We start from the raw sequence: 26,705 nt of genomic DNA, 5'->3' as shown, positions 1-26,705 counted from the left end.
AAGCCTATTCCCAGTTTAAAGTGTGAATATTTAACATGTGAATGTCACATGAATAGAACAACAGATACATATACCGACGCATTTTTTAATTTACTGGTATTCACGTGGTTGACAAACCCAGTACATATTGAATTGGAAAAATACGCAAAAACTGTGACAGATACATGTGTCGTAAGCGATGTGATACATCAGTTAGTAAAGTGCAATGCGTTGTACACAACGATATCAAATTTATACAATTTTTTGACAATTCTTTCCTTTCTTGCAATTGTTTCACATGATGCCTAGTCCCTCTAAAATAATTATTAACATTTACAAATATATACTTTAGTTACTAAGTTGATTGACAAATAGACTGCCTTAAATGAGGGTATATAAGCTCCCCCCTCAACTATTGCACCTCATCCCGCTCCGATAGCACAGCAGTAGAGCGTTCGTTAAAACCGAACTACGTTAAAATATTGTTCCCATACCTCCATTGCCTAGCGCACTAAAAATGTAGTATAATTGGGAAAATGGTGTGCTCAGTACTGATTAAAAACAGGAAAATCATATCCCGTTTATTGATGCTTTACACAAAGCAAGTCGAAGAACCAAGAGGTCTTTTCGCAAAAAGCTAGCGTATCGCACCCTTGTATCTTACTATATTTTTTCAAGTCTTCTTATTCCTCCGTCATTTCTACCCAATGTCATTTATGTCATTTAAACACAAATGAAGTCGAAATGGCGTCACGACGTGTTCAAGCCATAGTGTAGCCAATACGTGTGGGCAGACCTTGATAAACTCAAATAAACAAATTCCGTTTATCCCCTGTTAGACAATCATGTGATGTAAACCCTTATTAAGTGGGCTGTGGTGATTAATGCCTATGCTCCAACACAAGTTTTCGTATGTTGTTACCGCATACAAAGTAGTCCATGCCTCTTAGACTAAAGGCTGTCTTGTTGGATATTACTTAACCATACCGTAGATTTGAACATACAAGTAGAGTTTGAAATGTTTAAATCAATAACTTCATATGTACGAATTTTTAGGTATGTAAAATAAAAAGTTTGTTTGTTACTGCTTACTGGTGATACATACATTAAAAAGTTTTTTTATAGTCGAAAGTGCACCTTTCAATTGTATCTCCTTATGGGTTAACGTTTCGGTATTTTCTTGCAACAAAAAGACGCGAAATTATAGCCAAACCATATCGTGGCATTTTTCAGTGAAAGTGATATTTAGACACTAATTTACTGAAAAAAATCCGATCTTATATTGTATCTATCAACTTTGTCTTCCTTTAACAAGTCGAACAACATGCGCTTCTATATACGTGTCTATCAATGTTTATTAAAACCAGTCTCAAAATGTGCTTGAACTAGTGCCAGGTGAACACTTAGGTGGTTAAACCATAAATGTTTGACCTCGAAGGCTCTACTACATCTAAGCAATGTCATGAAACTAATATAACCGACATTTTCGCTGTCCACACTTGCAAACAGATTAGTCGATTGTTTGACGCCACTCCCCCGCCCCCGGAATTTATGATATGGTAAAAAAGGGTGGTATGACTATTTTACATTCCTGAGATTTGTTCAATACATGGCACAATACAAGTTGCGTGTTCAGTGCAATAACAAGTCAGCATTTGCCCCTTACAATATACTCTTTGCCACTTGGCAGTCGTTAATGCATTTAACAGTGCATGTTTACAATTTGGTGAGTCAACAGCTGTGAGGTGGATTTAAAAGCGCAATACTAAAGATCAAACTGTATTTTACACTACATTGTTTTTTTAAAAACGTTAACCATTAACTTATAGATTTATGTATACATGCATTACTGAATTTTAAGCTTAAGTCTCCTCATACAATTCTTATTACTTAGACAAAGCAGTGTACAAACGGCCTTTCTTTAAACTATTTTAATAAGAAATTTCGAATATTCCCGTTTAATTATGGTTTTCAAATAGGGGTGATACGATCCCGTGGGGTTAATTGCCAGAAGGTACATAAACCATCTACGTTTAAATGACGCTTGAAACCTCTTGCATTTTCTCCACGATTTGTACAAACAAATAAAGTGTTCACTCATTTCATATAAAAATAAATACACATCTTAAGGGATTATAGCAATGTACACTTGAGTGATGGGATTTGTATGAACAGAAAACGCATTATCAGTGTGTGTATACCACGTGATAAATTGCATCATATATGCTACGTCGGAAGGCAACATCTTGCTTAAAAGGAAGACTTAGATAAAAGATAACTTTTCGTTTACTAAACCATTTTAAATAAAACAAAGGGCAGTCTATGCCGCTTAAAGAGCCCCGCCTTCGTTTTATTACTGAACTTTGAAATGGTGATAAGTTTCACACTTCGACTCGGATAAAAAAAAAAACGCAGGCGGGGCTCCGTAAGCGGCATACACCGCGCTAAATTCCATTTAAAATGGTGAAGATATAATAAAGTTATCTTTGTTTAAAGTCTTCTTTCAGAACAAAATATTGCCTTCTGACGTAGCATTTATGACGCAATTTATCACGTGGTATACACACACTGATTATACATTGTACATTGCAAGCGATACCTTAATTATAAATCTGTGCAATTTATCACGTGGTATACACACACTGATTATACATTGTACATTGCAAGCGATACCTTAATTATAAATCTGTGTTACATATTGTAAGTGACATTTTGTATTTCAAAAGTTTTGTTGAACAGGATTTGCTTCTTCTGGAAATGTGAAATGTGTTTTTAAGCATCTATGCTCGTAAAAGTACTTTTCCTCTTTGAATTAACTTCTGTAGCGATTTTTAAATGTTAGTCCTTAGATGTACTTTATTATGCAAGGTCACCTATTTAAACACTATCATGTAAAATGATACTTATTATGTGCATACTATTTGTGGAAATCATGAGCTCATACAAAGAACGGTGGTCTGAAAGAATCGATTAGTCACTTGAGCCGATCCGTTCAGACTTTTAAACTGTCTACGAAACTAATACAACTCAAATTCCTTCCTGGTCCAGAAATGAGCTGTTTACCTGATTCAGGTAAGGAAAATAGCATTGCCAAATTATAGTGTAGGGGAATTTCACATGTATTAATTTCAAAATGAAAGTCCTACATTTAAACTCATGTAATGTTTAAGGTATTAAGACCATTTAACGTCGGATTTTTAAGGTGTGGAAGCCTCATATTTAACTGGAAATATTATTGTCAAATACGACATATCGCTGAATGTCAATTTTTTAGGCTCTATGACCCAACATGAATGGAGCGCATTGACTAGTATATATTGACTTGATCAATCATTGCAGCGCAAGAACAGTGGGCTCATATTTCAAAAGAAAATTACAAGCATTTTATTGCCAATTCAAACCTCTCTTGTATATAAAATTAAAGGGATTTTGTCAAAACAAAATGCATTTTAATTTTGTTATAAAACAGATCGTAATTGGACTTGACGTTTATTGTTGATTCAATTAAAACACATATACAAAATATATATACCAGATGGTACACTCGTCAACATTGCAAACATACTTGGAACATGAAATAATTTGCGAACTCGATAACTGTTTTTAACTTTAAGTGCACTCCTCTTTGCAGGAACACTTTTAATGCAATAACTTCACTAATCAATTAATAAAAAGGTTGATTTCATATGCGTTTGTTTCCTTGTGTTTTAATTATTTTACCGTAGTTTTGTCATCTGTGTTGGTTATCATGTGCAATTGAGTGTCCCCCGTTTTCTTTATATACGTGTAAGTAATGTTGTGTGCATCCTGTTGTGTTTTTATCATGTAAGTCAGCGTGTATTTTTGTGTGTGTCTCGTTGTGTTATAATTGTGTAGTTTATCGTGTTTGTTGTGTTTCTGCCGTTGTGTTGTTATCTTGCGTTGTTGTTTGTCTCCCGTTGTGTTGTAACCGAGTAGTTTATTGTGTGTTGTTGTGTATCTCCTGTTGTGTTGTTATCTTGCGTTGTTTGTCTCCTGTTGTGTTGTAATCGAGTAGTTTATTGTATGTTGTTGTGTATCTTCCGTTGTTGCCTGTCTCCCGTTGTGTTGTAATCGAGTAGTTTATTGTGTGTTGTTGTGTATCTCCTGCTGTGTTGTTATCTTGCGTTGTTGTTTGTCTCCCGTTGTGTTGTAATCGAGTAGTTTATTGTGTGTTGTCTTCCGGTGTGTTGTTGCCTTTCAGGTATTCGTGTGTTGTTGAGTGTCCCCCGTTGTGTTAAAATCTGTGTAGGATATCGTGTGATGTTGTCTCCCGATGTGTTGTAATCCGTGTAGGTCATCGTGTACAGTTATGTTTTTCTCGTTGTGTTGTAATCCGTGTATGTTATCGTGTATTCTTGTGTTTCCCGTTGTGTTGTAATCGTGTAGGTTATTGTGTTCTTGTGTGTCTCCCGTTATGTTGTAATCCGTAAAGGTTATCGTGTATTGTTATGTGTCTCCCATTGTGTTGTAATCGTGTAGGCTACCGTGTGTTGTTGTGTATCTTCCGTCGTGTTGTAATCGTGTAGGTTATCGTGTGTTGTATTGTGTCTCCCGTTGTGTTGTAAACGTGTATGTTATCGTGTGATTTTGTGTGTCTCCCATTGTTATGTAAACGTGTAGGTTATAGTGTGTTGTAGTGAGTCTCCCATTGTGTTGTAATCGTGTAGGTTATCGTGAGCTGTAGTGTGTCTCCCATTGAGGTGTAATCGTGTAGGTTATCGTGTGTTGTAGTGTGTATCCCATCGTGTTGTAATCGTGTAGGTTTTCGTGTTTTGTTGTGTGTCCCCCATTGTGTTGTAATCGTGTAGGTTATCGTGTGTTGTTGTGTTGTAATCGTCTAGGTTATCATGTGTTGTTATGTGTCTCCCGTTGTGTTGTAATCGTGTAGGTTATCATGTGTTGTGGTGTGTCTCCAGTTGTGTTGTAATTGTGTAGGTTATCGTGTGTGTCCCGTTGTGTTGTAATCGTGTAGGTTATCGTGTGTCTCCCATTGTGTTGTAATCGTGTAGGTTATCGTGTGTTGCTGTGTGTCTCCCATTTTGTTGTAATTGTGTAGGTTATCGTGTGTTGTAGTGTGTCTCCCGTTGTGTTGTAATTGTGTAGGTTATCGTGTGTTGTTGTGTGCCTCCCATTGTGTTGTAATCGAGTAGGTTATTGTGTGTTGTAGTGTGTATCCCATTGTGTTGTAATCGTGTAGGTTATTGTGTGTTGCGTGTCTCCAATTGTGTTGTAATCGAGTAGGTTATCGTTTGTTGTTGTGTGTCTCCCATTGTGTTGTAATCGTGTAGGTTATCGTGTTGTAGTGTGTCTCCCATTGTGTTGTAATTGTGTAGGTTATTGTGTATTGTAGTGTGTCTCCCGTTCTGTTGTAATCGTGTAGGTTATTGTGTGTTGTAGTGTGTCTCCCATTGTGTTGAAATAATGTAGGTTATCGTGTGTTGTTGTGTGTCTCCCATTGTGTTGTAATCGAGTAGGTTATCGTGTGTTGTGTGTCTCCCATTGTGTTGTAATCGTGTAGGTTGTCGTGTTGTGGTGTGTCTCCCATTGTGTTGAAATAATGTAGGTTATTTTGTATTGTTGTGTGGCTCTCATTGTGTTGTAATCGTGTAGGTTAGTGTGTTGTATGGTGTCTCCCATTGTGTTGAAATCGTGTAGGTTATCGTGTGCTTTTGTGTGTCTCCCGTTGTAATGTTAACGTGTAGGTTATCGTGTGTTGTAGTGTATCTCCCGTTGTGTTGTAATCGTGTTGGTTATCGTGTGTCTCCCATTGTGTTGTAATCGTGTAGGTTATATCGTGTGTTGTAGTGTGTCTCCCATTGTGTTGTAATCGATAGGTTATCGTGTGTTGTTGTTTGTCTTCAAATTTGCTGTAACCGTGTAGGTTATCGTGTGTCTCCCGTTGTGTTGTAACCGTGTAGGTTATCGTGTGTTGTAATCGTGTAGGTTATCGTGTGTTGTAGTGTGTCTCCCGTTGTGTTGTAATCGTGTAAGTTATCGTGTGATTTTGTGTGTCTCCCGTTGTGTTGGAAAAGTGTTGGCTATCTTGTGTGGGTGTGTTTCCCCGTTGTGTGTCCTTCAGGCTTTGACAATTATACTCGAATTCAAGGTCAAGGCTATTTTTGGGCTACTTGTCTTCTCCACTTAGTTTTTTTCATTGTTAATCTTAGTTTAATGATAGAACTACTACATTGCCACGATGGTCAGTAAGAGTGCAGTATAAAAATGGTAGTTACTTAACATAATATATAAAAACACAACCCAAGGCAAAGAATTTTTTTATTCAAGAAACATTCCAACCAATAAAAGAATCGAAAAGCATTCAATGTAAATATTAACAGTATTATTGATTAAACACTATAATAAACTGCACTGCAAATTATCAGACAAATAACTTATAAACAGACGACAATAACCAACACATTCATACTTCTTTAAATTGCAAAAAGTGTCATTTGATTTAAGAATTAACAAAGGGTTTAAAACATGGCAAGGCAATTAAATAATACTATTAGTAAGTAGGTAATAAACTAGATATATCCACATGTGCATGTGATAAGTTTTATCAATTTTTATAAGTCATAAAAGATGGCGTCAGATTTCTTTGTCTCTGAGCAAATAATCTCAAAAGGCAATTAACAAACACATAACACAATGTCACAAATCAGCGTTTCTATGGCACAAAGAAAACAAACAGATAGCACTCATCTTACGTCTACATTAATAGGAACAGCGGGCTTGGATTTTAAAAATACCAGAACTACGCACTTAAAAGAAGTAAAATGCTGAAATTACAGCACAAAGCAGCAAAAGAAATTGTTGGATAGATACATACTTTATCATGTATTTTGATGAAGAACTGAAGCCAAACAAGTATCAACAGGATAATCTCTAATAATCAATTTTAAGGCATTCAAACATTTACTATTAATATAACATTTTCAATATGCAGTTAGACCTGGAATTGAATAAAGACATGAATAATTCAGATTGAATGGTATTTTTTATCGAAGGGAAATTCCCCTCGCATTCCTATACAAGCTACTGTCTTTATATTGTGCATAATGAATCACACATTAAATGCGGTTTTTACTACAAATGGTAAGCATATCAAATTACTTTCTGAATGAAATAAACGGGGCAATTTAACAAAGTATACAATATCTCGTTCTTTCTCTATCAATGCAAACAGTGCATTTATAAATGTAACTTTATAACTCACAAAACAAAAGTGCATTCTTTTTAAACCCATGCAAAATAGCATGAATATATTTCGTTACTTATAAAACATGCATGTTTATAGCAGGTATGACTGCACTTTAAAGATGTCAAGTACCCGAAGAGGGCTAACTGCAAGACTGACGTTACTCAATTAATTTGTGTAGGAGATACAGTTTTGCCCAAAGCACTTGTTATTATGCTAGACTCTTTAATAATAAGTTATACACTTCAATTGTGATTAATTGTTGGTTTGAAACTTCGGACTTATAATTATTATGATGACTATCACCGATTTACACAGTATTTGAAATGTCCAAAAATGATCTTGATAAATGTCCTACAATCATTATGATCAATGTTTATTACAATGCAACTGATTTTATGCAAACTATTTAAAATAACATGTCATGGCCACGCTTGAAAACCATTTTCTATTTACAGTTGTAACCATTGCCAATCTGCTAATTCAAAATCTCTAGTTGTACTATGTGTAGCGGAAAACAAAATCCCAGATACGCAACTTCATTGCTAGTACAACATTCCCCCAAGATTATATGACTCTATGTGAAATAGTTGTAGTTTTAAGCGACCTAATTCCAAAAATACCATTTTTCCTAATTCAAAGCTCTGGATATTATATGTGCAGCGGGGAACAAAACCCCAGGTGCTCAGCTTCACCACATGAACAACATTTTCACAAGTTTCAGGACTCAAAATGAACTAGTTTTGGCGTTTTGATAGACACAAGCCCCGAAGTGCGATTTTTTGCTATTTCAAGGGCCATAACTCTGGGTTTACTAAGTGCAAGGGGAAACAAAATCCCAGGTGTACAACTTCCTCACCCAAACAACAGTCCTCTAGACGCTCATTTACCTTAGTCTAGATTTTTTGCTATATCAAGGGCCATTACTCTGGTTTTACTCGGTGCAGTGAGAAACGAAATCACAGGTGCACAACTTTAATGGTTTCAAAAAGATTTGGTGTTTCGTGCGACCAAAGTTCAGACATTTCAATTTTTGCTAATAAAAGGGTCATACCATGATTTTACTATGTGCAGCGTGAAACAAAATCCCAGGTGCACAACTTCATCACCTAAATAACATTCCGTAAAAGTTTTTTGACTCTTGGTGAAATAGTTTTGAAGTTTTGAAGAACACAAGTCTAGAAATGCCATTTTTGGCTAATTCAAGGGATATTACTCTGGTTTTACAGTGTAGTAGGAAGCGAAACCCCAGGTGCAAAACTTCATTACATAAATAACATTCCACAGAGGTTTCTTGATTCTAGGCAAAATTGTTTTGGAGTTTTGAGCGACACTATTTTGCATGATACTTACAAACGGAATCACGGGCGCACAAGGGCAAATCTGTATGCCTCCCTTCCCCCCAAGTTTTGTGGGAGCATAAAAACCTTTTTAGGTGAAGCACATTATGGTTATGGCTTTAATCAATTGTGTTTGGTTTGCGTTTAAAGATATATACAACAAAATGTAAGGCCAATAAAACATTCAAAACAGGTATGGAAAATAATAAATTTTTACTCAAATAACACACTTAAACTATTTAAAACTAGAGCTGTCACAGGAGTGACGAATACCCCCAAATGCCGCCTGGACACAGGAATGGCAAACCATTCCTTTGAAAAGAGGCCATAACTCCAAGGTTACTGCACACTGCATTTTCTTTTATCATGCATGTATTGTTTGTCCGGAAACCGTTTTTCTATTTTCGTAACAGTGCACAAAAACCTTTACTCCACTGGCCCCATTTTCAATCACAAGCATTGTCTTCACAGAGGCTGCCTATACAGCAAGTTTCATCACAATATCTCATGCCCAATTAAAGTTATGAAGCAGAAACCATTTTTCTATTTTTAGTAACAGTGACCTTGACCTTGGCCCCACCAGCCCCAATATCGAACTTGACCCGTACCTTCTGATGTTACACCTGTGTACCAAAAAATGTTCAAATCTGTCAAGCCTTTCATGAGTTATCGTCCAGAAACCATTTTTCTATATTTAGTAACAGTGACCTTGACCCCACCAGCCCCAATATCGAACTTGATCTGTATCTCCTGATGTTACACCTGTGTACCATTTTTTTTAAATCTGTCTAGCCTTTCATGAGTTATCGTCCGGAAACCATTAAAACCGACTGACCGAGCGACACGCTCACTAACTTGATCTGTATCTTCTGATGTTACACCTGTGTACCAAAAATTGTTCAAATCCGTCTAGCCTTTTATGAGTTATCGTCCGGAAACCGTTTTTCTTTTTTTAGTAACAGTGACCTTGACCTTGGCCCCACCAGCCCCAATATCGAACTTGACCTGTATCTTCTGATGTTACACCTGTGTACCAAAAAAAATTCAAATCTGTCTAGCCTTTCATGAGTTATCGTCCGGAAACAATGAAAACCGACAAACCGACCGACAGACAGACCGACCGACCGACAGACCGATCGACCGACAAGCTCACTCCTATATACCCCCTCAAACTTCGTTGGTGAGGGTATAATTATATACATAAAAGTTATATGTTACATAATTTGATTTACAAACATATGGCACTCAATAATCATAAAAAATTATGTCCTCTCGACATAAGCAGCATGTACACAAATAAATAGACGAAAAATCTAGCCATTGTTGTACAATGTAACATGATGAAATATACTTTATGAAGCAATTTCTTTTTCCCCTAAAAATTCTTGGTTATATGAAATCTGTATATTCTTATAAATTTGTAAACAATTTAAACATTCTAAACTATACAGAAACATTTTGCAAAGCAATCATAGTAATGTATGAAGATACATCAAGTTCATCGACATAACATTTAGGCATATGGTGAAACTCTCGGTTTATGCAAGTAAAGCAACGATTATTGTATAGATCATCATCGTACAAAGGAAAAGGCATTATATTAAATAGTAGACTTATGTAAAGCACACTTGAGGAGAATGCAAGAGAATTTGAATTATGAAACCAAGACTTGATACATAACTTGATGACTAAATGTATGTAGTATGGTAAAAAACAATGCAACACAATCTGTACATGGCGGAATGATTTATTAATAACTTATTAGTATTTAAAATTTAAAACTAAAACTAAGAAACACCTTCAATTACATCGAGAAAAACAGTACAAAGATTACGTGGATGGATACAGAAAGATTTCTGACAGATCAACGTGTTCAAAAAAGTGCTGCAATACAAAGCCAACGCCAACGTTCGTCTAGTTTTGCTTTTTTTAAAAAGGGGCATAACTCAACAATTATTAAATCAAAATATATGGGTCTGGAAGTACACTGTCTCAGGCAACATGTGTACCAAGTTAAATTTGAGTATCTTGAATGTTTTACAATCCATCATACTGTTGTTACCGCCAACAATAACATAAAGGCGTAAGAACTAGCTTAAACTACAGCTAGATAATGTGACAAATAAGACTACTGTACAAACAAAAGTATCAAAATGAGGCACTTGTATAACCATACAACAAAACGATGAAAATGAGTATTATGAACTTCATGTTTAATGCTTTTGCTATACATCAACATGATATAAAATACACAGAATAAATGTCTGTATAGGAAATAAATACTTTATGATATGTTATACACTTGGATACCAACGTGACAACCAGATGGCACGAAACTAATATTTACAATGCTTTTTCAATAATCTCTTCTTTCATTCAATAGCAACCTTATCAGACATTCTGTAGGGGAATATTGCATGTATTACATTAGTATCTTACAATCAATAACTCCCTCTAATGGAACAAATTGGGTAATACCCCCCAGTCACGCCACCAAAATAAACGCTACCAAACATAAACATTCTACAGAATGACTGAACATTTGTTTGTACTTAAAATGTTCAGTGGGTGTAATTTTGTTTTTATAACTGAATAAACTGCCAGTGTTATATGATAAATGAAGAAGTTCATTAATTAAGCTTTTGTCCAATTTTTGATTGTCATAAAAATCAACATAATCACTTTCTCTCTATGGCACTTAAATTGTCAAGTTTTAAACACATAACTGTCCTTTACTTGATCTTCTATTTTTACAATTGCCTGTATTAAAGTTACATAATAATATATATTTGGATTATTGTTCTATTCATAAAATGCTCCCTCACAAAATATCTTCTCTTTTTTTGAATTATTTTACCTTTAGTATACATCTAAACATAATTCAAATTGCAGTCATTGCAGTGCAAGAGAGATATATCAATTACCAATCCTATTATGCTTATGCATATCTCTGAATACAACAAATATGCATTTAATAACCCATTATAATGTCAATGACTGTTTTTCATATTTGCAAATGGCAAATAATTTACTTACTTTGAAAAGACTTGAATTACTTCAAGTATGTGCATATTCAATATTGGAGATATAAAAAAAATATCGTTCTTTAATTGAACCATGAATCATGTAAACAAACAACTTAAGAGTAAAAGGTTTGCGTTCATTTCAGACCTCATATCAGAATATTTCAACTGTACTATTTTGTCAATTGTAAAATGGCATAAAACAGTTAAATTTAACATTTTGATAAGACATGATAAGGCATTTTGATCCATTCCTTATAAGACATATTTTTCTTAGTAATTTTTTTTTCGATTTATATGACAGAATATCACAGAATGCAGAATTGTGTCCATTTTTTGTAAACTAACACCTATTCTAATCTTAAATAGTCTTATCCTTTTTCTTTTTATTCTTCTTACTTTTCTGCACCACTCCATCTTCACCAACAGCTACTGTAGAGTCCAGAGGTGGGAGTGCATCTTTTCTTTCCAGAGGTGTGTCATCTTTCCTTGGTCCTTGTTGCACTACAATATTGGGTAGGGGAGGCTGATTTCTAAAATTAAATATATATGAATTCCAATTTAGTACTGTATGATCCATACAACTTCAATGAATTTAATTATATACTTAAAGAGCTATTGCAAATGCAAGGCTTTTGATGGAAATAATGCATCAACCACAATGTTTGAATAAGAAAGAATGAAAGTGCAGATTGGAACATTCTGTAGTACAATGAATTTTTCCAAGCATTGTAGAAAAGCAAAATTTATTTCAAAATCCTTACAGAGGAAAGAGTGGTTAAGGAGACATTTTACTCACAGAATTATATATTCATAGATAAATCAGATCAGGTTAACAAATCCTTTCAAAAGTTAAGGGATATTTGGAGCTGATATGACAGGCTGCATTGTTTTTATTTTAAAACTGATAAGAGCAAGTTTGAAGAAATGTTTGCTGAAAGTAAAAACATTAGAAATAAGTACCATAATCCTGGCACCGCCACAAACAAAACCCCAGATGCAAACTTTTACAGGATTCTTGCTCAAATACTTGTTATGAAAGGAGAATTTCAAACTAGGTCGAGTGGCATAACTCTACTTATGCCATTGGCATATATATATCCACACACCCCTGGTGCACAACTTCGCAGGCGAGTCAATGTTTCTTTAAGGTTTTATCACTCTAGCTCTCATACTTTTGAAGAGATGCGCGACACAAGATTGCATGCTGTATATCCCCCCCCCCCACACACACACCCTTACTTTAACTAGAGTGTCAACTGTCGCAAACTCACCAATCCTTTTTAAGTAAACCAAATTTGGTAATAAGTGGTTGTATGGTAAGGCAAATTCAGAGAGCGGACACTGTAAGTACAGTTTTTACCGATTCAAGGGTCATAACTATGGACTGATAGGCCCGTCTGTATATATTCCAGAGTGGGTCTGGAAAAGCACTGGAAAGAGTAGGTACATAGCGGAACTTCCATGGAAAAATATGGTTTTCCATGGAATTTTCTGTGATTTCAGTATGGAAAGTTGGGACTTAGAATATTTTCTGCCTGCTATTCTCTGGAAAAAGAACTTAGTCATTTTTCTACAAAATTTGGACTTAGCTTTTTTTCAGAAGATTTCATGATGAGATTCTTCTTTAAGTTAGATTTAGGCATTTTTGAAACTGTGCACTTCGAATGGTCTTCTTAAGCAAATCATCACAGCTGGAATCTTAAATTATTTGGAATGAAATCATAACATTGAAAACTAATAATTTCTACAAAGATTCTATTGTCTGAAATTGACAATTTTATCAGATTGTACAGTTTTATTCTTTTCAATTTATTGCTTTAATTGGACAGTTTGTAAATGATATTTATTTGATTTGATTTAAACATGTTTATGAAATCATTTTCCAACCAAAATTTAAGAAAATTCCTTTCCTGACAGACACTATTTATGCTATCAAAATGTTTTATAGAATCTTGTCAAAACTAGTTTAAACTGTAAGAACAAATATGATTTATTTGGTTACAGATTTTTTAAAAAAAATACATAGTGTAAATGTAGTTTAATTATGTTCAATATTTTCAATCTTAATTATAATTCAAAGAGGACTAAATATAATTCATTGGTGCAAATACAACAAGATTTTCTCAACTCAGGGCAGCTCTTGAATAAACACAGGATACCTTGTTGTGATGAATACCAGCTGTCTCTTATCTAATTACTGAGAAAACTGGCTAGTAAGAGGTCAAGGCAAGAAGTTTAAAGATTAAGCTGTGTGCGCCAAAATCAACTGACTTCTCAATTCAAACTTTTGAAAATAGCTCATGTTTTGTGATGTAAAAGTGACTAGATTATTTAGGTTGTGCATTTATGAACATTGGAATATCAAGTATTTTAAAGTTGACATGCAAGCATACATTTTGTAGCTGTGAAAAGGAGTTGTATTGGAATTAACAGTGAATTTCATCGGGTAAGTTTAAAGATACAATTTAGACAGTGAGTCATTGTTTCTGCTGTGGCCATTCCATCTTTATGATGTGTAAATGTATCTAAAGAATGGATATTGTACTGTAAATTATTTATCAAATCATACTTAGTATATTGTATTGATTGACTTCTTAAGAAACTGTTTGTGACATAGCATAAACTTAAAATTAATGGAAATATAAAATGCTGCTACATTTGTTTTTATTTAAAGATAATTAAAGCTCAGTGGACTGCTATGTTAGAAATTTTTGACATGATATGAGACCTGTCAACGAAGCTTCCACTGCCAACCTGCTGAGGTGAAATAAAAACGGTCAAGAATCTCTAGAGGTTTACAAAAAAACAGAGTTTCCTGTATTGTGACTTAGAGAGGTTTGTGAAAATGAGCTTGTATCTGCCTATTTGTTAATTTATAACTGAAAATCAGGAATTAACAATTATTTACTTGGTCAGACATCTGGAAATGGTTATCTCTTTTTTAAAAGATTTTTGATGTCCTAGACATGCTATAGGATGCTAAAGGAAGTTTATGTTATTGAAGTAAAGTTTCAATTAGTTATGCCCCTTGCTCATTTAAGAAAGTTCATGTCTACATATCAATATAATTCTCTTTAGCTGTAAGGAGGCCAGTCAAATGTGAAGTACTACCGGAGGCCTGTCCTGGATCCTACCTTACCAAAATGGACATACTGTATGGTACTTATCTTATATTGAATTTCCAAAGCAGTGGGTTTATTTAACAGAAAGAAAAAATCCATATGTATATATATTGGAATGGGTGATACTTTTATTAGCAACATAGAAAAAATACTGAAGTTTTGCCCTTACATTGTTGCCGGTTGTATCACTGACATTGTGTAAAAATCCATTTATTATCAGCTTAACCTTATCATAAAATAGTTCAGTGTTTTATATTTAAGTAAGTAAAATTTTAACTTAATAATACATAAAATGATTATATAAATATTATGTCTTACATTAATGTGTCCCTTCTTTGTATGTATAAACTCTGTTGAACTGTATATCAGTATATTATAATCAAAATCCAGTTTTATGACGTCAGCTGTCTATGTCAAATTTTTTGCTGGTCCGGATCTCGCCAGAAATATCAGATTGACCGCTGAACCCCGAAGGTGAATGGACTTTGGCTAATGCAACAGTCCATAAACAACTTCAGGAACTGACAGAGAAACTGAGATTTGATAATGTTTTTTTTCAGATTTCATCAGAGAAGTACAGTGTTTCAACAGCTCTGGGGAATGGAAAAAAATATGGGAGATTCTAAAGCCATCAAGAGTGATGAAAATGTCATATTGAAGACTTGAAAATACATTTGCTGGTTGTGCCCCTGAGGTTTGTTTGCATATATCTAAAGTAAGAGCAGTGCTGGGCCCTTGAATTACTGAAAATTTACATTTTTGAACCTGTGCCACCCCCTTTTGTGGGGCATGTTAGGGCATTTGTGTTCATGAACACATTTCTATTTATAAATTGTTAAATTTGTAATGTCTTTAAAAGAGATAAGTAAAATTTAGAACAATACGAGATTTGCATTGTTTAATATTCCAGATTCATTTGTATTTTTTTCCTTAAAAGGAATAGACAGGACTGTGAAAAGTCTACAAAAGTTCCAAGGAATCTCCACAAGTTTCCACACTTTTTCCGCAATGGTGATTCAGGGACACCTGTGGAAATCAGTCCGAATATTCCAGATATTCTGCAGTCCTGAGAAATTTTCCATGGAATGTCCAGGGTATTTTCCATACAATTTCCAGAGTTTTTCCGCAATACAAGTGTCGCAACTTTCCGGAAAATGTACAGACGGGGAGGCAACATGGCTGTTTTTTTGACATGGGCAGATATATCTTGACCATACATTTGAGGTGATTGCTATTGTTAAATGATGACAACTATCCAGTGACTCGAACGATATGTGCTGTTTAACAATACGGTTATATATTATTTCCATACACATTCTGACCAAAGTTGGTGATAATTTTACAAAGGCTTCTAACGATATTGATCAAACAAACCAATTTAAGATAGTATATCTAACCAAAAGGGCAATTACTCTCGAATGAGACAGGCAATATGGCTGGTCAACAAACTTGTCTTAGATGTTATTCCCATACTCATTTTGACTATATTTGGTGATAATTGCACGAAGGCTCTTGGAGTTAAGACCGATATTAGGTAATAAGAGGGCAGAGGGCATCTTGAAAACGGAGGATATAATATAGCTCAATTGTACAACCGAGCAGGAATCTGTTTCTAAAGAAGGATTTATATCTGTCTTTGATACATTCACTACAGACACAGTGCTAAAAACAATATAGCGGTTTCTGCCACATTTTTAAATAAGTTTACATTAGAGCTCTTAGACTTTAAATATCAATGATGTTTTATTATTGTGACAATCGTATAGTTCACACTCACACAATATTTTCTATGTCTAATCCTATAAAGCATAAACAAGTCCCTATATAAAGGACACTTTAAATTTATTTCATTTTGTTTGTCTTGGAACATATTTTCGTCAACAGAATCACACTTTAGAATTTAACACTACAATCCTTATTATTACTAAAATTTCCCAGATCAAACTGTACCTATTTCCAGTAGAAGGTTCTACTGTCTTCTCTACTGGTTTTCCATGTGCCGCATCATCCGTGATTCTGTAGATAAAACTTAGATCTGACAGCCACGCAGTATGTCAAGAATTATTATATTTATTATTTGTTTATACAGATAAAAGAAAATACTAATTCGATATATTACAAATGTGTATTAAAGAAATGGAAATAATAAAAATACAAAAATAGTGTTCCAATTGACCAGTCACCAATTGTCAATCAACATTAGTCAATCATGAAAAGGATGCTATGTTGTAAACAAATAATCACTGTAGTCACCACATACAATAAACAAAAGCACTCTAAGCTTTTCTAACCGACTTTATTTAAAAAAAAAATGTATAGTAACAACAGAGATGTATAATAGGCAGTAAGAAAAAAAGACATAATTGTGTATTAATATCTAGGGTCAAATGCATAATAAGGAAGATTTGAACACAGATAACACAGATATAGTACATTCATATTAGCCATACAAATATACTGTAATATAGTATATATATTGAATGACATTCAGTAAAAGAAATGAAATATTCTATAGAGTCTTCACAGAAAATCCAAAGACGCAATCCTAATGAAGTCAAATTAAGGCTAATCTGATATTTGATGCATGACATAGCGTAATGATTGTTGACTGGTCATAAAATAATGACAAGAAGTCAGATGTAAATGCACTGATGTAAGCACATTGCAATCTTAAATATAATTTTAAAATGAGATAAACTGGCTACGTATATATTGACTATGTATCTTTATGGGAAGCAGAGAAAAGATAAAACAAAGCAGTGTAAACGACAGAGTTTGAAGGTTAGCTGAACATTATAGAAACCCGAGAGACAACTATGACAAAAACTATATGTCATCTTTCAGTTGAGGGGAATTTAAGGCATAATACTGCTGGAAATATGCACTCTGTGATGAGCATGTTGTCCCAACTATCTTGAATCATTCCATCAGTTGAGTAATATTGGAGTAGTCAACTCAATATAAGAACCATAATAAATGTACAAACTTATTCCTCTCCTTTGAAACTAACACAAACAATGACTATCAGTTGTGCTATTAAGTGTTAAGTTGACCTGTACGAAAAGAGCCGCCAGGTTAAGACACATAAACCAGGCGTAAACCAGGCGGTATCAGAGCAGGAAACCAGCTGGTTTTTCTCCAAAAACCAGTTGGTTTTGGATAGAAAACCAGGCGGAAACCTGGCGTAATACGGCGAATTATGCAAATGATCTGATCTTTAAAACCAGGCGTAAATTTGATGAAATCAGGCGTAAAAATAAATCCAGGCGTAAAATAAAACCAGGCGTAAAAATAATTCCAGGCGTAAAAATGAAACCAGGCGTAAAAAATCCAGGCGTAAAAAGCTAGGTTAAAACATATTATCCATGTAAAGTCTACTTATACATACAAACAGAACGATGTAAAATGTTAAATCATAAAGCAATGAATTTTATTGATTTAATACTTGAATGTATAAATTTTTCACAGTAACTGATTTGAGCATAATGCATTTCCTGTGCAGTATCATATATCTATTAGAAGTGTTCTTAGGTACATGTTATTTATTACTATCATGATTCTTGAAAATAAGACCTAGCTGTTACCAATATAAACACAGGCTTATGTTACTATCACCAGGAGAATGTTTATATTTCACTTTCTCCACAGTCACTGAATCCCGCCTGTGAATGCTGATGCTCATGATTTTCAGCTTGGTCCTTGTTTTCTGTCTAGTAGGTCAGTCAGCATTTCTTTTGTAACAGTCATCTGTAAATATCAGATCACTTTTTATTTCACTGCAATGAAACATTGATCAAATGTTGTAGTCAACAAAAAGACAATGGTTTTACATATCTATAAGAAGTATATGTTGTTACATGCAACCCATTGCAGTATTATTAGAAGAATATACTTTTTATAAACTTTTCTAAAACTGTAACCCTTCATACATTGATTCCCCTATTATGCACAAATGTCTTATTGCCATGGTATATTATAAGCTAATTACATAAATAAGGAATATTATTGTTATAAAAAAATCATAGTTCTACTTCATGACTACATGGGTTTATATTCATAAAAAGAATAAAGTTGGAAAGTTAAAATTGAATGTAATAGCAGATAATACAGCAACCCACCATGTGGTTGAGCAGGGACGCAACCATTATTTTCTTTAGCTTTCCCACTTTCCCCATCCTATCTTGTTTGGTAACAGGATTCTCATCTTTGCCACAGACACAACATTGGCCATCTATAGTATTAAAATAATGACATAATGCACATACATACACAACCACATGATCATCAATGATAACTTATGGGGGCTCAATTATAAAGAACAGTATACACATGTATTTGAAGTTTATTGCAGCTTAATTATGTTAACTTTCAAGTATTAGAACTTGTGCATATATTCATATAATTACACACACTGTATTACAATCATGAGGCTTCAAAGCATCCCAGTGAGACAATTTGTGTTAATGGAGGTTCACTGTCCTCACTGAGCAATTATTAAACTCAAAATGTTTAAATGCTGTCAGATAAAGAACTGCAAGAATATTATACTTAATCACTTACCATATTTATTTATGTTCTTTTTACTGTGGAATATTATAAAAGAAATATGTTGAATCTGTTCTTACCTTTTTAAATGATTAGGGAAAAGGTTGATCCACACAAAATGAGCTTCAGAAACCGCCATGTTTACATATGATTCTTCTCCATACATTTGAATTTCCTACACAGATGAATGTTAACCTGATGCTGATTGGCTTAGATAAAACTCTCCAGGAAGCTTTCTGCCTGACCTTTGATTGAACTGATAAGCCCAGGGTGTGATACAACTGGACTCAGAGAGAAATTTTGATAACATGTAGCAGTATTAAACTTTTTATCAAAATAAATCATGAGTCAAATAAAAAAGAGTTAGAAATTTGAATTTTGCTATAAAATAATTAGTTTTAAATAGCAATTCTAAGGCAAGTTGCTTATATACTGGAGATAAGTATTTTTTAATTATTTTCCAGTTTTATCTATAATATCCTCTACAAAAAGTCAATTTTATTATCAATTTCTCTGTATTCCTGTTAAAAAGATATAGAGTTAAAACAAAAAATATTTAAAGCACAGCTTATTTTTGCACACTCCTTTTTAAGCTTTGGCAACAGAAAAATGTCAAAGTATTATATTTAATGCCTAGTATGGAACCCAAAATATTCCAAGTCTCAATTTACGCCTTTTGCTTATTGCGAAAATGTCTAAGTCCAACTTTACGCCTGGTTTCGAAAAGTTACGCCTGGTTTGAATTAACGTGTCTTCATATCGGGATATTTTACGCCTGGTTTTGGGTTCGTTTTACGTGTCCTGCTCCTTTAGACACGTAAAGCACACGTTATACAGAAAAACAGTTGGTTTCCGCCTGGTTTCCGTGTCCCAACCATCTGGTTTACGCCTGATTTTTTCGTACGGGGACCCAAAGAAGGTACCGTACTGGCAGACCATGCAATATGGGTACGCACCAAAAAGTAAAATAAACAGGAAAAGAAGCATTTACAATATTATGGTCTTCTTTCTTGGAGAATAATTAATTGCTGTACAAACATCTTGGGAATTTGGAAGATATATCTATTATACCTCAATTGTACTTTAGAAGATGAATCTGTTTCTAGAAAAGGCTTAAAATATATGTGTCTTTGATACATTTGCTACTGACACATCACTATAAAACAATATAGTTTCTGTCGCATTTGAAGAAATTTCAAACAAAAGAGCTCCTATACTTGATTTCTCAATGATGTTTTATTATTGTGACAACCATATCGTTTTCATTTTACTAGAACATTTTTGTTTCAATGTCTGACCCTATAAAGCATAAGGTTTTATCATAGCCAGTAGCATATTGTTCACATTTCACATGGAATTATCTTGTTCTATGTCTGACCCTAAATAGTGTAAACCAGTCCCGATATAAAGGACACTACACAATTATTGGGCTTGAAACACATTTTGTCTACAAACACCATTATAATGTAGATATGAAGGTGTTATCACCTTCTGGCCTTGGGTACTCAAATCAATACCAAAATATTGATTTTGAGAGGCTAGCTGTGTACTGGATAATGCTGAATTGTTGATATCTATGAACCATGTACCACCTTGAAACGGAAGTACTCGGTAAAAAACAATTCCCTAAATACTACATACCAGAAAGGAGGTGTGCCAGCCTCAGATAAGATTCATATCAAAGACAATTATGAAAGATTTATTCTCTATTTGAAATTCTGCAAATATAACTGAAAGGCAAAAATAGAGCTATATCAAACCATATGGCAAAATTTGACTGTCAGTAAATTGTTGTATTAAAACAGCCTTTCATTTCATTACTTTAAATCATTTGAACTTGCAATTAAATTGAAATAAACGTAATCCATCCATCAACCAAACTAGAGCTGTCGTAGGACAGTGCGCTCGACTACCGGTATACGCCGCTTTGTCTTAGAAATGAATACAATAATAACGTTCGATGTGCTTGTCAAAAAAACAAAAAATAGAGTCACATTAAAAAGTTAACAAGAAACACCTAAAGGCGACGAATCCAGGTTTTCAATGACAGAAAAACTTTCGCCTTCGTGGTAAGATTCAGTTTCAACTGTTGTTTTTTTTCATTTTTTAGTAACAGTGACCTTGACACTAGGGGCCAAAAATGCAATCCCATTTAAACCCTCCATAAACTCTTCCCACATACCAAGTGTAGTCACAATATGTCAAAGCTAAGTATTTTAGTACCAAATGGTTATCTATTTTAGTAACAGTGTTCTTGAACCTAGGGTCCAAAAACGCATTTTCATGAAAAGGTCCTATTTACCAAGTATAGTCACAATATATCAACCCTAGCTAAAGATATTCAGTAATATTGACCTTCACCTTGACCATTACTTTTTGGGCCCCAAACATAATCCCATGAAAGGTCTCTATAAACTATTCCTATATACCATGTTTGGTCACAATATGTCAACCCTTACTAAAGTAATTCAGTACTAACCATTTTTCTATTTTTAGTACCAGTGGCATTGACCATGACCCTTGACCAAACGCAATCCCATGAAAGGTCTCCATAAATTCTTCCTATAAACACTACCGTTTTTTTAAAAACGCGTAGCCGCGGCGTGGACCAAATTATAGTTATAAGCCCTGCGTGCCATATGCTTATATCGCGTGATTTCGTGAAAGATATATTCTAAACAGATAATCGTGCCGCATGGTACACAGAAAAATACGGTGTCTATTATTATTATATAAATATAGGCAGACCTGTTCGATGTGCCCTTTTCAGTTTTGCAAAATCCATCCCCTGAAAATGAATGAAAATGGCATACAATATAATCTAACTGGTACTCAGTCAATAAAAGAATTGTTCTGAAATCAAAAACATTCGTACACATACATGTCTATCATATTTAATACATATAAAATAATCATTTTCATGGGGCAATTTTCTTAGTAGTATTTGACATATATTTCTCTTTTAATTATGTTTGACACTTTGAATACATGACGTAAATTGTTTTGTATGATCAAAAACAGTCATTTATTACAAGTTGAATAAATTGTACATTATGTTTTAATATGTTTAAAATACTTCAAATTGCCACTACCATGTCAGCAGCCTAAAGGTAAATATTTTTAACACAAATTAAAGTATTTTTAACACAAATTAAAGATTTACAATTAAAAAATAGGTACCAAATCTGTTCTGTCTTTACATGTTCGAACTACACATGTTTCAAACCCAATCAAGTGTGTATGAACGTATCTAGAAGCACCGCTAGCATTTCCTGCTTTTTTAATTATTTCAAGTAAAATGCTATTTCTAACAAGATAATTTGTCATAAAGGTATGCCCTTACTATTTTTATACACATGAGCATATATACGTTCTCAGAACAAACATTTTTGATACATTCTGATTCTATGATCATTTCATGTAATTAGCGAAATCAAGTTCACGAATTCAGAAACTCCCAACTTAAACATGCAACTAAATACCACACTCTAAACTAAAGATTCTCAAAACACCCTGTGCTCAAACAATTCATAGCTTGAGATAAAACTATAATGTTCCTGCAACATAACTCTCCATTTTTGAGCCTGTGGCTTAATCACTCCATCACAACACCCTAGATTACTACAACATTTTTACTCCATGTCTTTTAAATTTAGACATACTTGACAACTTCTTTTCATTGTTAGAACAAATTGGTGGAGAACAAGGTATAAATATTAACACTGATCAAACTATTGCTGGCCTCTTACAAATTTTGATTAAAAAATACTTACTACATATTTTGTCCACTATTTGGAAAACTATGAATACGACAATTAGTAAGCAGAACAGGACAATCGTGACAATGACATACCAAGTCCAGCGAGCCCCTGCAATATACAAATCTTAGAGGTTATTTTTGAGTTGCCGGGAATTCTGAATGCTTTATTACTAATAAGAAAAATTGTGGCTGCGAAAGTGTAATAAAACAAATGTTGACAACAACCAATCACAATTTGTCCAGGGAAAATGAAAAAAGAAAAATAATTATTGTGGATTTGTATCATATCTGGCACCAAATTTAATATATTGAACAATCACATGATGCAAAATGTGTTGGGTTTTTTGGGTAAATTTTGGAAAAATAAAATAAATAAGAGCTGTCGTAAGATAGCGCACTCGACTACGCCGCTTTGACTTAGAAGTAATTACAATAATGATGTATGTGTCTGTCGAAAGCAATAAAAATAAAAAAATATAAAAAAGTAAACAGTGACAATAACTGTCGGGGGCCCAAAACACAATCTAATGAAAGGTCTCTATCAACTCTTTATAAAAAATTATACCAAGTTTGCTTGCAATATGTCAACCTTTACTTAAGTTATTCAATACCAACCATTTTTCTATTAATAGTAATTTTGACCTTGACCTTGATCCTAGGGGCCTCAAACGCAATCCCAGGAAAGATCTCCATAAACTCTTTCTATATACTAAGTTTGGTCACTATATGTCGAACCTAGCTAAATTCATTCGATACAAAAGGTGACTTTGGCCCGCCCAAACAATGACACAAGTCATTCAAATAACTTGTTTTCCCTTTGTGAAAACCTGGTTAAGAATATAAAAAGTCAATAAAGGGCCATAATTTGTATTTAGGGGTTAAAAAGAGTTATGTAATCTTATTGTAAGATGGTTGTCATTATTAAATTGTGCAAAGTATTAAGTCAATTGAGTGAAGGGTATAGAACTTTTTTTGTTAAAATCCAAACTTGCCCTACATCTTCAACCTGCCCTAAACCTAAGTTCCTAAGTCAATCAAGGGCCATAACTTGTATTAAGGATAATATGGAGTTATGTAACCTCATTGTGTGATGTTCTTGAACAAATGTGTGAAGCATAAAGTCAATTGAATGAAGGGTATAGAGGTTATTAATTAATATCCCAACCTGCCCTAAAACTTTAACCTAAGTTCCAAAGTCAATCAGGGGCCATAAATTATATAAAAGATAATATGGAGTCATCTAACCTCATTATGTGATGGCCCTGAACAACTATGTGAAGTATTAAGTGAATTGAACAAAGGTTATTGGACTTATAAGAGAAAATCCCAACTTGCCCTAAAACTTTAACCTGCCCTAAAACTTTAACCTAAGTTTTAAAGTCGATCAGGGGCCATAACTTGTATTGAGGATAATATGGAGTTATGTAACCTGGTGGTCCTGAACAACTGTGTGAAGTTTTCAGTCAATTGAAAGAAGGGTATAGAAGTTATTAATAAATATCCCAACCTGCCATAAAACTTTAACCTAAGTTCCATAGTCAATCAGGGGTTATAATTTGTATAAAGGATAATATGGAGTTATCTAACCTCATTATGTGATGGCGCTGAGCAACTATGTGAAGTATTAAGCAAATTGAATGAAAGGAATTGGACTTATAAGTGAAAATCTCAGCTTGCCCTAAAACTTTAACGCTTGGGCGAGTAGTATAGCCCTCCTTATTCTTCGAACAGTCAAGCTAAAAAGAAAATTTCTAGACTTTACCGATAACTGTGTTTAATTTGCAATACACTTACCAGAATTACTGTATTTAATAGATTAAATTATATTACAGTATAATACACCTAAAGAATAGAAACCATATATTGTATGAAATGTGCTTTTTGGGGTAAAATGTTTGAAAAATTCAATAAAAATGAGAATTTATAATCTGGACTTTGCAAACATCTGTGTCAGTTGTTGCGATACAATTACCGGAATTATTGTATTTTAGATAGAATTTGTATTGTGTAAAATGTGATATTTCGGATGAATTATTTCAATAAAAATGAGGATTTCTGTAATTAGCCAAATTAACTTAGTCAAGTTTTGCAATATAACTGGCCATCCATTTTAGCTACCACATTTTCACTAATCAGATTTTGTTTCATCAGCATTACTCTCATATGGTGGTGATAACATTCGTATCTGCTTCAAATTTGAATGGTTTTCTTTCTTGCAAGTACAGTGTAACATTTTCTGAGTCCTTTCATGAGTTTGCGTTGCTTTTGTGGTCTCCATAATTATGCTGTTCACTTGTAGAATACATAACACCATTAAAACACTGCCTTATACTAAGCTTCATTTATGTCAAAACATGCTTATTGTGACAGAATCTAGACAGCACTTTTAATCTCCTTCATATACCAGCCAAAAGTTGTCAACTTTCCAAAAATTTTTAACTAGCACATAGCCCTCATGATTAAATACCATATTGAAGTTTATTTTTGAGACCGTTCTACAGTCTTGATAATAAATTTCTTAATGATATTTAATAGAGTCACATATTTGTCACATGTTTACCTATTATTATCTTTTATTACACATTTTCTAAGGCTATTGTATCACAGTTGTTATCCTTATTACTTGTACGTCCAAATTTATGTGTCTTTATCATATTCCTGTTTATATCAATGTATTTGGTTTTGCTGTTTAATAAGGTTCATACATTAAACATTGTATGATGTTGATGTCACTTCCTTTCTTTGACTGTTTATTTATTTACTGATGAAGACATTTCGAAAAAAATAATATTAAAAAAACATAACATGTTTATGTCATTTTTTAATATTTTTTTTGATATCCATGTATCAGATTAAAAAATACAGTTTTTCTGATATTTCAATGCTGAATTTAATTTTGATATTTTGCAAATTCAAGAAATTCTCACTTTCATTTATAGTTTGAACACTTTAAATAACCAAATAATCAAAGAATGACATTATGCACTTTAGTTTTGATGTAGAATAATGTTAATTATGTACTTATTCAGCTTAGTTTTGTCTAATTACTGGCAAACTCAAGACATTCCGACAAAACTCGTAAACCCCAAAAATCAGATTTCACAAAATATGATGTATCTACACGCTATATATGCTATGGTGCTGGATAATATATATTAAATAAGTTATTCCGGGTTTTCCTTGTTTCTTCATCTAGTTTCCCAGATATTCATACTTTAGTTTACTTTTTATAATATTTTACCCCAAAAATCACATTTAAAAAACATTAGATGATATGTCTATAAATTAAGTATGTTATGGTGCTGTAAAAACCTTTTAAATACAGTTATTCTGGTATTTATATTGCTAAATCCATATCAAATACAGACACATTCAAGAAATTCATACTTTTGTTCAAATTTTTCAACATTTAACTTCAAAAATCAATTTTTAAACCAATGGATTTTTCTATTTTTTACCACAAACAGCAGATATTAAACAATGCAAATATGCAGAAATCATCATGTGCATTTTTCATCATTTATTTGCATTTTCAGCCACAGGGGCACTGGACTTAACAGCTTTATGCGCACCTTAGGCTTTTTTGTGTTTTGTAAGTTAAAGCAAACTAAATCTTCAGTGATATAATATGATAATCTATATTTAGCATAATTATGTACCTTTATAAGCACTTGATTATTAAACAAAAGCATCAATAACAATCTGTTGTTT

At 33.5% G+C, this 26,705-nt stretch overlaps 1 protein-coding gene across 6 annotated transcripts in view; it reads right to left on the bottom strand.

Moving 5' to 3' along the window:
* Nucleotides 1-6,259: 6,259 nt before the first annotated feature.
* LOC128234253 (uncharacterized) overlaps nucleotides 6,260-26,705 on the bottom strand; it is an 82,142-nt gene continuing 61,696 nt past the window's right edge. For 5 of the 6 annotated variants that reach the window (XM_052948362.1, XM_052948360.1, XM_052948361.1 and 2 more), the window contains 4 exons: nucleotides 23,008-23,103; nucleotides 21,983-22,022; nucleotides 16,640-16,705; nucleotides 6,260-12,097 (listed from right to left, as the gene is read on the bottom strand). In XM_052948362.1, the coding sequence (XP_052804322.1) occupies nucleotides 11,926-12,097; nucleotides 16,640-16,705; nucleotides 21,983-22,022; nucleotides 23,008-23,103 (374 nt within the window). In that variant the 3' untranslated portion in view covers nucleotides 6,260-11,925. The remainder of the gene's footprint in view (nucleotides 12,098-16,639; nucleotides 16,706-21,982; nucleotides 22,023-23,007; nucleotides 23,104-26,705) is intronic. The other variant, XM_052948364.1, reaches the window with a different exon arrangement.

The sequence above is a fragment of the Mya arenaria genome, chromosome 5, assembly GCF_026914265.1.
Source record: "Mya arenaria isolate MELC-2E11 chromosome 5, ASM2691426v1".
Lineage (NCBI taxonomy): Eukaryota > Metazoa > Mollusca > Bivalvia > Myida > Myidae > Mya > Mya arenaria.
Note: the sequence above shows the minus strand (reverse complement) of the source record. Positions and strands in the feature narration are given on the sequence as shown.